At 36.4% G+C, this 14,293-nt stretch overlaps 1 protein-coding gene across 4 annotated transcripts in view; it reads right to left on the bottom strand.

Moving 5' to 3' along the window:
- Positions 1–11,106: 11,106 nt before the first annotated feature.
- Positions 11,107–14,293, bottom strand: part of LOC308314710 (FYVE, RhoGEF and PH domain-containing protein 4-like) — an 88,627-nt gene continuing 85,440 nt past the window's right edge. For all 4 annotated transcript variants that reach the window (XM_080762361.1, XM_080762363.1, XM_080762362.1 and 1 more), the window contains one exon: positions 11,107–13,703. In XM_080762361.1, coding sequence (XP_080618487.1) covers positions 13,422–13,703 — 282 coding nt within the window. In that variant the 3' untranslated portion in view covers positions 11,107–13,421. The remainder of the gene's footprint in view (positions 13,704–14,293) is intronic.

Genomic DNA, 14,293 nt, shown 5'->3' with positions numbered 1-14,293 from the left:
CTCAAAAATGATGAAAAACGGCGTGCTATAGTATGCCGTACGGTAGGGGCTATAGCCCATGTTCAAAAATGATGAAAAATGAGGATAACATTTTTTTTTTTAAATTCAAAAAACGATGGGCTATAACCCATGTTTTTTGAAATTTTGAATTTTCTTCAAATCCTCAAAAATGATGAAAAACGCTATAGTATGCCGTACGGTAGGGGCTATAGCCCATGTTCAAAAATGATGAAAAATGAGGATAACATTTTTTTCAAAAATTCAAAAAACGATGGGCTATAACCCATGTTTTTTGAAATTTAGAATTTTCTTCAAATCCTCAAAAATGATGAAAAACGGCGTGCTATAGTATGCCGTACGGTAGGGGCTATAGCCCATGTTCAAAAATGATGAAAAATGAGGATAACATTTTTTTCAAAAATTCAAAAAACGATGGGCTATAACCCATGTTTTTTGAAATTTTGAATTTTCTTCAAATCCTCAAAAATGATGAAAAACGGCGTGCTATAGTATGCCGTACGGTAGGGGCTATAGCCCATGTTCAAAAATGATGAAAAATGAGGATAACATTTTTTTCAAAAATTCAAAAAACAATGGGCTATAACCCATGTTTTTTGAAATTTTGAATTTTCTTCAAATCCTCAAAAATGATGAAAAACGGCGTGCTATAGTATGCCGTACGGTAGGGGCTATAGCCCATGTTCAAAAATGATGAAAAATGAGGATAACATTTTTTTCAAAAATTCAAAAAACGATGGGCTATAACCCATGTTTTTTGAAATTTTGAATTTTCTTCAAATCCTCAAAAATGATGAAAAACGGCGTGCTATAGTATGCCGTACGGTAGGGGCTATAGCCCATGTTCAAAAATGATGAAAAATGAGGATAACATTTTTTTTTTTTAATTCAAAAAACGATGGGCTATAACCCATGTTTTTTGAAATTTTGAATTTTCTTCAAATCCTCAAAAATGATGAAAAACGGCGTGCTATAGTATGCCGTACGGTAGGGGCTATAGCCCATGTTCAAAAATGATGAAAAATGAGGATAACATTTTTTTCAAAAATTCAAAAAACGATGGGCTATAACCCATGTTTTTTGAAATTTTGAATTTTCTTCAAATCCTCAAAAATGATGAAAAACGGCGTGCTATAGTATGCCGTACGGTAGGGGCTATAGCCCATGTTCAAAAATGATGAAAAATGAGGATAACATTTTTTTCAAAAATTCAAAAAACGATGGGCTATAACCCATGTTTTTTGAAATTTTGAATTTTCTTCAAATCCTCAAAAATGATGAAAAACGGCGTGCTATAGTATGCCGTACGGTAGGGGCTATAGCCCATGTTCAAAAATGATGAAAAATGAGGATAACATTTTTTTCAAAAATTCAAAAAACAATGGGCTATAACCCATGTTTTTTGAAATTTTGAAATTTCTTCAAATCCTCAAAAATGATGAAAAACGGCGTGCTATAGTATGCCGTACGGTAGGGGCTATAGCCCATGTTCAAAAATGATGAAAAATGAGGATAACATTTTTTTCAAAAATTCAAAAAACAATGGGCTATAACCCATGTTTTTTGAAATTTTGAATTTTCTTCAAATCCTCAAAAATGATGAAAAACGGCGTGCTATAGTATGCCGTACGGTAGGGGCTATAGCCCATGTTCAAAAATGATGAAAAATGAGGATAACATTTTTTTCAAAAATTCAAAAAACGATGGGCTATAACCCATGTTTTTTGAAATTTTGAATTTTCTTCAAATCCTCAAAAATGATGAAAAACGGCGTGCTATAGTATGCCGTACGGTAGGGGCTATAGCCCATGTTCAAAAATGATGAAAAATGAGGATAACATTTTTTCAAAAATTCTAAAAACGATGGGCTATAACCCATGTTTTTTGAAATTTTGAATTTTCTTCAAATCCTCAAAAATGATGAAAAACGGCGTGCTATAGTATGCCGTACGGTAGGGGCTATAGCCCATGTTCAAAAATGATGAAAAATGAGGATAACATTTTTTTCAAAAATTCAAAAAACAATGGGCTATAACCCATGTTTTTTGAAATTTTGAATTTTCTTCAAATCCTCAAAAATGATAAAAAACGGCGTGCTATAGTATGCCGTACGGTAGGGGCTATAGCCCATGTTCAAAAATGATGAAAAATGAGGATAACATTTTTTTCAAAAATTCAAAAAACGATGGGCTATAACCCATGTTTTTTGAAATTTTGAATTTTCTTCAAATCCTCAAAAATGATGAAAAACGGCGTGCTATAGTATGCCGTACGGTAGGGGCTATAGCCCATGTTCAAAAATGATGAAAAATGAGGATAACATTTTTTTCAAAAATTCAAAAAACAATGGGCTATAACCCATGTTTTTTGAAATTTTGAATTTTCTTCAAATCCTCAAAAATGATGAAAAACGGCGTGCTATAGTATGCCGTACGGTAGGGGCTATAGCCCATGTTCAAAAATGATGAAAAATGAGGATAACATTTTTTTCAAAAATTCAAAAAACAATGGGCTATAACCCATGTTTTTTGAAATTTTGAATTTTCTTCAAATCCTCAAAAATGATAAAAAACGGCGTGCTATAGTATGCCGTACGGTAGGGGCTATAGCCCATGTTCAAAAATGATGAAAAATGAGGATAACATTTTTTTCAAAAATTCAAAAAACGATGGGCTATAACCCATGTTTTTTGAAATTTTGAATTTTCTTCAAATCCTCAAAAATGATGAAAAACGGCGTGCTATAGTATGCCGTACGGTAGGGGCTATAGCCCATGTTCAAAAATGATGAAAAATGAGGATAACATTTTTTTCAAAAATTCAAAAAACGATGGGCTATAACCCATGTTTTTTGAAATTTTGAATTTTCTTCAAATCCTCAAAAATGATGAAAAACGGCGTGCTATAGTATGCCGTACGGTAGGGGCTATAGCCCATGTTCAAAAATGATGAAAAATGAGGATAACATTTTTTTCAAAAATTCAAAAAACAATGGGCTATAACCCATGTTTTTTGAAATTTTGAATTTTCTTCAAATCCTCAAAAATGATGAAAAACGGCGTGCTATAGTATGCCGTACGGTAGGGGCTATAGCCCATGTTCAAAAATGATGAAAAATGAGGATAACATTTTTTCAAAAATTCTAAAAACGATGGGCTATAACCCATGTTTTTTGAAATTTTGAATTTTCTTCAAATCCTCAAAAATGATGAAAAACGGCGTGCTATAGTATGCCGTACGGTAGGGGCTATAGCCCATGTTCAAAAATGATGAAAAATGAGGATAACACTTTTTTTCAAAAATTCAAAAAACAATGGGCTATAACCCATGTTTTTTGAAATTTTGAATTTTCTTCAAATCCTCAAAAATGATAAAAAACGGCGTGCTATAGTATGCCGTACGGTAGGGGCTATAGCCCATGTTCAAAAATGATGAAAAATGAGGATAACATTTTTTTCAAAAATTCAAAAAACGATGGGCTATAACCCATGTTTTTTGAAATTTTGAATTTTCTTCAAATCCTCAAAAATGATGAAAAACGGCGTGCTATAGTATGCCGTACGGTAGGGGCTATAGCCCATGTTCAAAAATGATGAAAAATGAGGATAACATTTTTTTCAAAAATTCAAAAAACGATGGGCTATAACCCATGTTTTTTGAAATTTTGAATTTTCTTCAAATCCTCAAAAATGATGAAAAACGGCGTGCTATAGTATGCCGTATGGTAGGGGCTATAGCCCATGTTCAAAAATGATGAAAAATGAGGATAACATTTTTTCAAAAATTCTAAAAACGATGGGCTATAACCCATGTTTTTTGAAATTTTGAATTTTCTTCAAATCCTCAAAAATGATGAAAAACGGCGTGCTATAGTATGCCGTACGGTAGGGGCTATAGCCCATGTTCAAAAATGATGAAAAATGAGGATAACATTTTTTTCAAAAATTCAAAAAACAATGGGCTATAACCCATGTTTTTTGAAATTTTGAATTTTCTTCAAATCCTCAAAAATGATAGAAAACGGCGTGCTATAGTATGCCGTACGGTAGGGGCTATAGCCCATGTTCAAAAATGATGAAAAATGAGGATAACATTTTTTTCAAAAATTCAAAAAACGATGGGCTATAACCCATGTTTTTTGAAATTTTGAATTTTCTTCAAATCCTCAAAAATGATGAAAAACGGCGTGCTATAGTATGCCGTACGGTAGGGGCTATAGCCCATGTTCAAAAATGATGAAAAATGAGGATAACATTTTTTTCAAAAATTCAAAAAACAATGGGCTATAACCCATGTTTTTTGAAATTTTGAATTTTCTTCAAATCCTCAAAAATGATGAAAAACGGCGTGCTATAGTATGCCGTACGGTAGGGGCTATAGCCCATGTTCAAAAATGATGAAAAATGAGGATAACATTTTTTTCAAAAATTCAAAAAACAATGGGCTATAACCCATGTTTTTTGAAATTTTGAATTTTCTTCAAATCCTCAAAAATGATAAAAAACGGCGTGCTATAGTATGCCGTACGGTAGGGGCTATAGCCCATGTTCAAAAATGATGAAAAATGAGGATAACATTTTTTTCAAAAATTCAAAAAACGATGGGCTATAACCCATGTTTTTTGAAATTTTGAATTTTCTTCAAATCCTCAAAAATGATGAAAAACGGCGTGCTATAGTATGCCGTACGGTAGGGGCTATAGCCCATGTTCAAAAATGATGAAAAATGAGGATAACATTTTTTTCAAAAATTCAAAAAACAATGGGCTATAACCCATGTTTTTTGAAATTTTGAATTTTCTTCAAATCCTCAAAAATGATGAAAAACGGCGTGCTATAGTATGCCGTACGGTAGGGGCTATAGCCCATGTTCAAAAATGATGAAAAATGAGGATAACATTTTTTCAAAAATTCTAAAAACGATGGGCTATAACCCATGTTTTTTGAAATTTTGAATTTTCTTCAAATCCTCAAAAATGATGAAAAACGGCGTGCTATAGTATGCCGTACGGTAGGGGCTATAGCCCATGTTCAAAAATGATGAAAAATGAGGATAACATTTTTTTTCAAAAATTCAAAAAACAATGGGCTATAACCCATGTTTTTTGAAATTTTGAATTTTCTTCAAATCCTCAAAAATGATAAAAAACGGCGTGCTATAGTATGCCGTACGGTAGGGGCTATAGCCCATGTTCAAAAATGATGAAAAATGAGGATAACATTTTTTTCAAAAATTCAAAAAACGATGGGCTATAACCCATGTTTTTTGAAATTTTGAATTTTCTTCAAATCCTCAAAAATGATGAAAAACGGCGTGCTATAGTATGCCGTACGGTAGGGGCTATAGCCCATGTTCAAAAATGATGAAAAATGAGGATAACATTTTTTTCAAAAATTCAAAAAACGATGGGCTATAACCCATGTTTTTTGAAATTTTGAATTTTCTTCAAATCCTCAAAAATGATGAAAAACGGCGTGCTATAGTATGCCGTACGGTAGGGGCTATAGCCCATGTTCAAAAATGATGAAAAATGAGGATAACATTTTTTTTTTTAAATTCAAAAAACGATGGGCTATAACCCATGTTTTTTGAAATTTTGAATTTTCTTCAAATCCTCAAAAATGATGAAAAACGGCGTGCTATAGTATGCCGTACGGTAGGGGCTATAGCCCATGTTCAAAAATGATGAAAAATGAGGATAACATTTTTTTCAAAAATTCAAAAAACGATGGGCTATAACCCATGTTTTTTGAAATTTTGAATTTTCTTCAAATCCTCAAAAATGATGAAAAACGGCGTGCTATAGTATGCCGTACGGTAGGGGCTATAGCCCATGTTCAAAAATGATGAAAAATGAGGATAACATTTTTTTCAAAAATTCAAAAAACGATGGGCTATAACCCATGTTTTTTGAAATTTTGAATTTTCTTCAAATCCTCAAAAATGATGAAAAACGGCGTGCTATAGTATGCCGTACGGTAGGGGCTATAGCCCATGTTCAAAAATGATGAAAAATGAGGATAACATTTTTTTCAAAAATTCAAAAAACAATGGGCTATAACCCATGTTTTTTGAAATTTTGAATTTTCTTCAAATCCTCAAAAATGATGAAAAACGGCGTGCTATAGTATGCCGTACGGTAGGGGCTATAGCCCATGTTCAAAAATGATGAAAAATGAGGATAACATTTTTTCAAAAATTCTAAAAACGATGGGCTATAACCCATGTTTTTTGAAATTTTGAATTTTCTTCAAATCCTCAAAAATGATGAAAAACGGCGTGCTATAGTATGCCGTACGGTAGGGGCTATAGCCCATGTTCAAAAATGATGAAAAATGAGGATAACATTTTTTTCAAAAATTCAAAAAACAATGGGCTATAACCCATGTTTTTTGAAATTTTGAATTTTCTTCAAATCCTCAAAAATGATAAAAAACGGCGTGCTATAGTATGCCGTACGGTAGGGGCTATAGCCCATGTTCAAAAATGATGAAAAATGAGGATAACATTTTTTTCAAAAATTCAAAAAACGATGGGCTATAACCCATGTTTTTTGAAATTTTGAATTTTCTTCAAATCCTCAAAAATGATGAAAAACGGCGTGCTATAGTATGCCGTACGGTAGGGGCTATAGCCCATGTTCAAAAATGATGAAAAATGAGGATAACATTTTTTTCAAAAATTCAAAAAACGATGGGCTATAACCCATGTTTTTTGAAATTTTGAATTTTCTTCAAATCCTCAAAAATGATGAAAAACGGCGTGCTATAGTATGCCGTACGGTAGGGGCTATAGCCCATGTTCAAAAATGATGAAAAATGAGGATAACATTTTTTTTTTTAAATTCAAAAAACGATGGGCTATAACCCATGTTTTTTGAAATTTTGAATTTTCTTCAAATCCTCAAAAATGATGAAAAACGGCGTGCTATAGTATGCCGTACGGTAGGGGCTATAGCCCATGTTCAAAAATGATGAAAAATGAGGATAACATTTTTTTCAAAAATTCAAAAAACGATGGGCTATAACCCATGTTTTTTGAAATTTTGAATTTTCTTCAAATCCTCAAAAATGATGAAAAACGGCGTGCTATAGTATGCCGTACGGTAGGGGCTATAGCCCATGTTCAAAAATGATGAAAAATGAGGATAACATTTTTTTCAAAAATTCAAAAAACGATGGGCTATAACCCATGTTTTTTGAAATTTTGAATTTTCTTCAAATCCTCAAAAATGATGAAAAACGGCGTGCTATAGTATGCCGTACGGTAGGGGCTATAGCCCATGTTCAAAAATGATGAAAAATGAGGATAACATTTTTTTCAAAAATTCAAAAAACAATGGGCTATAACCCATGTTTTTTGAAATTTTGAATTTACTTCAAATCCTCAAAAATGATGAAAAACGGCGTGCTATAGTATGCCGTACGGTAGGGGCTATAGCCCATGTTCAAAAATGATGAAAAATGAGGATAACATTTTTTTCAAAAATTAAAAAAACGATGGGCTATAACCCATGTTTTTTGAAATTTTGAATTTTCTTCAAATCCTCAAAAATGATGAAAAACGGCGTGCTATAGTATGCCGTACGGTAGGGGCTATAGCCCATGTTCAAAAATGATGAAAAATGAGGATAACATTTTTTTCAAAAATTCAAAAAACGATGGGCTATAACCCATGTTTTTTGAAATTTTGAATTTTCTTCAAATCCTCAAAAATGATGAAAAACGGCGTGCTATAGTATGCCGTACGGTAGGGGCTATAGCCCATGTTCAAAAATGATGAAAAATGAGGATAACATTTTTTTCAAAAATTCAAAAAACGATGGGCTATAACCCATGTTTTTTGAAATTTAGAATTTTCTTCAAATCCTCAAAAATGATGAAAAACGGCGTGCTATAGTATGCCGTACGGTAGGGGCTATAGCCCATGTTCAAAAATGATGAAAAATGAGGATAACATTTTTTCAAAAATTCTAAAAACGATGGGCTATAACCCATGTTTTTTGAAATTTTGAAATTTCTTCAAATCCTCAAAATTGATGAAAAACGGCGTGCTATAGTATGCCGTACGGTAGGGGCTATAGCCCATGTTCAAAAATGATGAAAAATGAGGATAATTTTTTTTTCAAAAATTCAAAAAACGATGGGCTATAACCCATGTTTTTTGAAATTTTGAATTTTCTTCAAATCCTCAAAAATGATGAAAAACGGCGTGCTATAGTATGGCATGAATTGAACAAAGGGCATTGTTCAATTCATCAAAACATTTAGAGACAAACAAATAGACACTTATATGTAGTTAAAGCAACAGAGTTAAGCAACAGAAACAAACAACAATGGATTCTACAGTGTAAAGACACCAATTTAATTATAAATGTCAATAAAGTTGAATATCAAATAATATCAATTTAAAATGTATTATCCAATACAAATTTCCTTACCATTTTTAATGTTTTAGTTTTGTATTGCTATTTTTATTTGCTAATTGTAGATTGACCTACTTTTTGTTTCTGGCATTCCGCTGCTTGTTATTATTATTTTTTTTTTCATGTGAAGTACTTTGAGTTGCATTTTATGTATGACATGTGCTATATAAATAAAGTTTAATATGTGAAGTACTTTAGTTGTCAAGGATGCAGACAGAGTTGAACCCAGGAGCAAAGTCACAACAAACTAGAGTATAATAATAAAGTATTTAATAAAGAATTACGAGATATCTTACACAGGGGAATGCAGGTAGGAATCAGGCATGAATCAGAATGACATCAAAGTCAACACATGAACAGGCAGGACATCTGTGACACAGGTTATGAACTGACAATGAGTGTTTGTACTGAGTCCAGTTTTATAGTGAGCAGGTTGATTGGAGAAGTGTTCACTGCTGGGCTGATTAGGTAGTTGACAGGTGTGTAAATGGAACTGGGTGTGCTGGAATGGGATATGGGAGGCCAGTGTGGAGACTGAGGGAGAGACAGAATGTGACAGAGTTGCATTTTATGTATGAAATGTGCTATATAAATAAAGTTTACACCACTGACTGTCCCTCCATATAAAATAAAGGCGAAAGTCACAAAAGAAAATTGATCAGTTACAATTCCAGACTATGAAGAATAATTTAATAAAGGAATACTTCCAGATTCAGTTAAAGATTAGCTACAATAATTGTGATATTAAAAGTTAAATGCTCGTCATATGACATAACAGAGAGGAATGGGCCGGACCCTGCGCGCAAGCCAATACTCATCGATGTACTCTGTTACCCTGGGTCTACTGGGATGCAGTACAGTGGGGCCCGGGGGGGGGTTTTCCCCCCCGGTGTTTCCACACAGTAAAATGTGGGTGTTATGGCAAAATAAACTAGAACTGCACCCTATCGAGTGCCTACTTGCTTGTTGCACACAAGTAGGCCTACTAGCACGGACATTTATACAATATTTAGCTCACTCTTACATCAAGGATGTTTTTCCAAGTTTGTATGTGTATTACAAAGAGCAGGGCCTTTAGTTATTCTTTTTTCATTTTGCATCTTTGCAAGGTTGTACCTTTGTAGGCCTACCTGTCTCTAATGTATAAGCAAAGTTGTAGCAGCGGTTAAGGCACAGGCTTCGCAAACAGAAGGTTCTAGGTTCAAGCCCAGCAAGGGGCTTTTTACAACTGTTATCTTGGTCTTACCCAATATTTCACTCCTAATGTGTTGTATTTTCCGAAATTTTTCCGCAATTTCCGCAATTTCCAATTTCCACAATTTCCGCTTTCCGCAATTTCCACAATTTCCAATTTCCGCAATTTCCAAATTTCCGCAATTTCCAATTTCCGCAATTTCCACAATTTCCAATTTGCGCAATTTAACATGGGGCTCAATGGCAGCTTTATAGGCACTCAAAAATCACATTCACCTAGAAACTCCATTCACACTTTTTATTATTCAGCTTACTGTGGAGACACATGCTGGAAGTTTTTACTTTGAAATGTTTTGTAGTTTCTGAGTTATTTAACTTAAACGCCCAATGCATTCTCTATGGCAATAGCACAAACTTTGGCATGCTACTAGTCCTACATACTTAAATCTACCAACCCCATTCTAGCCTACTTAGGTTCATCTTAGGGTGGACATGTTTTCCTGAAAAGGAATCTTTGAAATGTGTCATAGTTTTAGAAATTTAGATAGACATTCATTCGCCAGTGAAAACACCACGCCCAAATAAAAGGTCCACCAGTCCACCTAGATCCCACCTCAAGGCTCTCTCTCTGCTCAGACAGTGCCTGCTGCCGCCGTCGTCGGACCACGCCAGACCTCTTTCTCCCTACATGTTGTAGGCCAGATAGAAATATCTCCTCGTCTGAGAGTGGAGCCTGCCTGGCAAATGACATGGGGGGTCCTTTTTGTGGGCGTGGGCGTTACCAAAAGCTGGGCGTGGCCATGGCCGCCAGAAGTCTGTCAGATTTTGACAGCTTCAAATTAGTGTTAAACATAATATAACCCTTATAGTCAACATCTACAAAGTCTAATCTGCATTTTCCTGGGACAACATTATCAACATTAGGCTACATTTCTATACAGAAAATGTAGCCTAAAGTGTAAAGAAATCCTTCTGCTATGTGTGACTTTTATTGTCCTCTAAACTAAAGTATGTCGTTTTTCATGAAAATCATGAAAAAACGACATAGGCCTACTATAGTTCATGCTGTTGTACGACATATGTATGTCGTTTTTCACGATTTTGCCAGCACTCGCCCAGCAGTCTGCCGTCACTCAGGCGGGTGTGAAGGGCGAGGTCGCTTCTCGCCCTCAGGGCGTCTTACTGGTGATACTAACTATATTATTACACACTTGGCCTTCAGAAAGTACAATTTTGGTAAACAGATCTACTGGGCTTTAAACAGCCTGCATAACTCATTTGGTTTATGGACTTAACCACCTCAAAACCAACTGGACATGTGGGCACCTGTCTGGGCACCTGGACGACTGGGCACCTAGGGACCTGTGTGGGCATGCCAATCAATCTGCATGTAACCTGTCTTGTAACTAATACACAACAATAAACAGGAAGAATCATTTTTTTTAACCATAATATTTAATCTTGGTTTCTTTTCTTACAAGGTACACTTTATATAAGACTTTAAAGTGCATGGATTTTCAAACCTTCGTGTGGGATTGGGGTAGCATACGTATGTACACATTCTGGCGTTTACATTCAGATCTTACAGATGATGTAGGTTGTTTGGTTTTGTAGTTAATACTGAGGCGCAGGGGAGCGGGGACAACAGCACAAGGGAATACTTGAGTGACAGTCGCTGCATCCAAACGAGAATTCAAAATGTCAATGAACACACAAAGGGATATACTAATAGGCGCATTACATCCACGTTTAACAGTTTGTGTTGTCATATTGTGTACTGACAGGGGGAGTTTGAGATATAGCAATGAAACCTACATAACTGTTTGACTATCATGAACTGACTGAGTATAAAGGAACAAACTGAGGCATAGAGATTTATTTGTGCTAGCTATTCTTTCACTGTCATGCTCGTTATATTCTATAAATTACTTTAAATAATACAAATTAATTACAGCATTAAAAAAAAACATATTTACATTTCGCACATCACCTTGCTATGTTTCCATCTGATTGTTCTGCTTGGTGGGGGTGGGGGACCCTTTTTTCTCCATCTCTCATGAGAAATCTACAGAGAAAAGTCTGCAACATGAATACTAATAATTATAGTCTATTCTGTCTGTTACTGTTTTTTTTCCTGTACCGGCCTTATTGCTGAAATGTGTGTAATTTTCTTGTGTATGTTAATACACAGGATTGCCACGTGCCATTTTATTAAAGTTTGAATCCACTCTGAGAATTCAATTTTATATACAGTATGCAAGGGAGAGAGGACATGGTTTGTGTATGTTTAAAATAGTTTGTCTATCACTTCCACTAGCCTAACTTAAAAGATGAGTGTGATTAGACTGAGTCAGCATCATGATCTGAGACTACTGGACATGATTATGTCTTTGTGATTATTATTATGCCCCACATCTACAATCATACTCCACCATGACAGAAACATACTTTATATTAAACACTTTCTCCTTTCATCAATCATATATAAAAAAAAGGTTGCAAAAGGATTCTTTCTGTACATTTAAAACACAATGCTCTCTTTTAAAGGACAAAAAAAACAAAACAATAACACTTTCTACACAAAGTTAAGTTATTCCAAATTTATGCTCTGGCGCATGACGGCGTCGAATGCTGAAAGAAGCCGACCTAAAATCACGTTAGCACATGAGCTGTAGATATGGCCATTTCGACATTCGCCGCTATCGTAGCGCCGAATATGAATCAGGCTTTACGGTATAGAACAGGCAAACATAGACAGTTGTTTTGACGCCCCTTAACATACTGTAGGCGGCTGAATCTGAGGCTGTGTCCACCAATTCATTTCTCTTCCTGAGTGCTGATTTCAACAGGAGCGCAGCGTATTTATGCTATGCTGGAAACAACAGCTACGTGTGTTTTTTTATCTGGCCGTTCAGAGTTGAACTATTTTCAACTCTAGGCGTTAGGGTTCGGGTGCATTTTCAGTTGGGAGGAAAAAATGCTTTTTTATCAGAACCGGTCCTGAGGGGTCACCCTTGTCCTAGTGTTGATTGTACCAGAACCCATTGATTTCAGCACAGCTTTATTGGTGGGGTCAACTTTAACACGTGATTAGTACAAATCCAGGCCAAGGCAGCTTATCATCCAGCACTGATTCTGCACTCTGTCCCTGAACACGATGAGCTCCATCATCAGCACAGCTATCAGGAGAGTCGATGTTTATTCAACCTGTTCTCACTCTCAACAAGTTGGGGCAACATCTGACGGCATGTCACCTTGTTTGACGCAACGGGAATCCCGCATAGTCATTGTTCAACACTTGGAGTGTGCCGTACTCGCTCCCAACTTGTAATAGGCAACTTGTAATAGGTTGAGACTGCTAAAAACAAGAATAAAAATAAGTCCGAAGCAGACTTTAGCCCTGTGAGGCGGCGCAGAGCGAGCCGTTAGGTGACTGACTGAGTGGCCACTCGCTCACTTAAGGCTCGCTCTGTGCTGCCTCGCAAATCCGCTTCTGCAGACTCAGCGCTGTTCAAGTTGCATACCGATATAGGTAAAATAATCATCCGTCCTCGACGACATGCGACAGGTCCCGTCTCGTCAACGTTTGAAGCAGGGGAGTCCCGCCGCGTGAGAGGGTTGCCGCAATCGGTCAAATCCTGCCCCAACTCGTCGCCCGTTTGACACAACGGCTGTGAGAACGCGTCGCCATAACCAGCAGGTCAGCATAGGGAGTGTGATGGTCTGTTTTGTAGTAGTAAATCCTCTGCACACTGCAGTCTCTCGGGACACGCGAGCCACCCGTCCTATGTGCCGTCCGTGGGGGCCTCCTGTGCCGCGTCGTTGATGTTGTCCGTGGGGGGGTTGCCGCCGTTGGGGTGCGGCGGCGGGCATTCTGGCATTTCGCCTGTCACCGCCACCCGGATCACCTTCAGCCAGCGCTGCTTGAGCTCCTCGCTTTCGGCGGCAAAGTTGTGAACGGAGTTGGACTGGGACAGGCGGAATGGGTGGGTCGCAGGTTCGGTGGGTCGCAGGCCGTCGTCCACGTTGTAGCCCAGGAGAGGGACGGTGCACTGGGCCTTCACATCCTGCGGACACAAACAGTAAGTACGTCTGATGTTATTTATGAAATAGCTGTGGAATAAACCACAATATAAAACCATAAAGTTAAAACAGAACATCAAAAAGAGTAAAACATTAACCGGCACAGATAAAAAAAAGTGAAGCTTCATAAAACAAATAAGTGTTTAGCCTGCCAGTTAATTCAGGCTGTATACCCTCGAGACATTAACATCAGCGGCCGGACTGACAATACAACAGGAGGAAGTACAATGAATCAGGTGAGCTTAAGTAGACAGCCAATTGATCAGCTGCTTAAATGGTTTTCTGCTAATGTGCTGAGTAGGGAGTAATGTATAAGCTGAGCCTGAACGCCAACATCAAATATAATATTCATACTTTATCTACATTTTATGAATAAAATTCTCTCAAGCTATTATTAGTTTCAATCTATTTGTGAGTTATCTGACTGAAATGTGTTTTTAAAAGATTCTTAACACAGTCAACTGACTCAGCAAGGGTAGAGTGTTTTAAAGAGGCCTTGATCACCCTTGTATTTTTGAGTCTAGTCTTAGTCTAAAGCCCAAACCACACCGGTAGGGACGCAGAAAACCGTTTT

This window comes from Protomyctophum bolini (genome assembly GCF_963924005.1).
Source record: "Protomyctophum bolini genome assembly, chromosome: 4".
In the NCBI taxonomy this organism is placed as follows: Eukaryota; Metazoa; Chordata; class Actinopteri; order Myctophiformes; family Myctophidae; genus Protomyctophum; species Protomyctophum bolini.
This window is presented reverse-complemented; position numbering and strand designations above follow the sequence as displayed.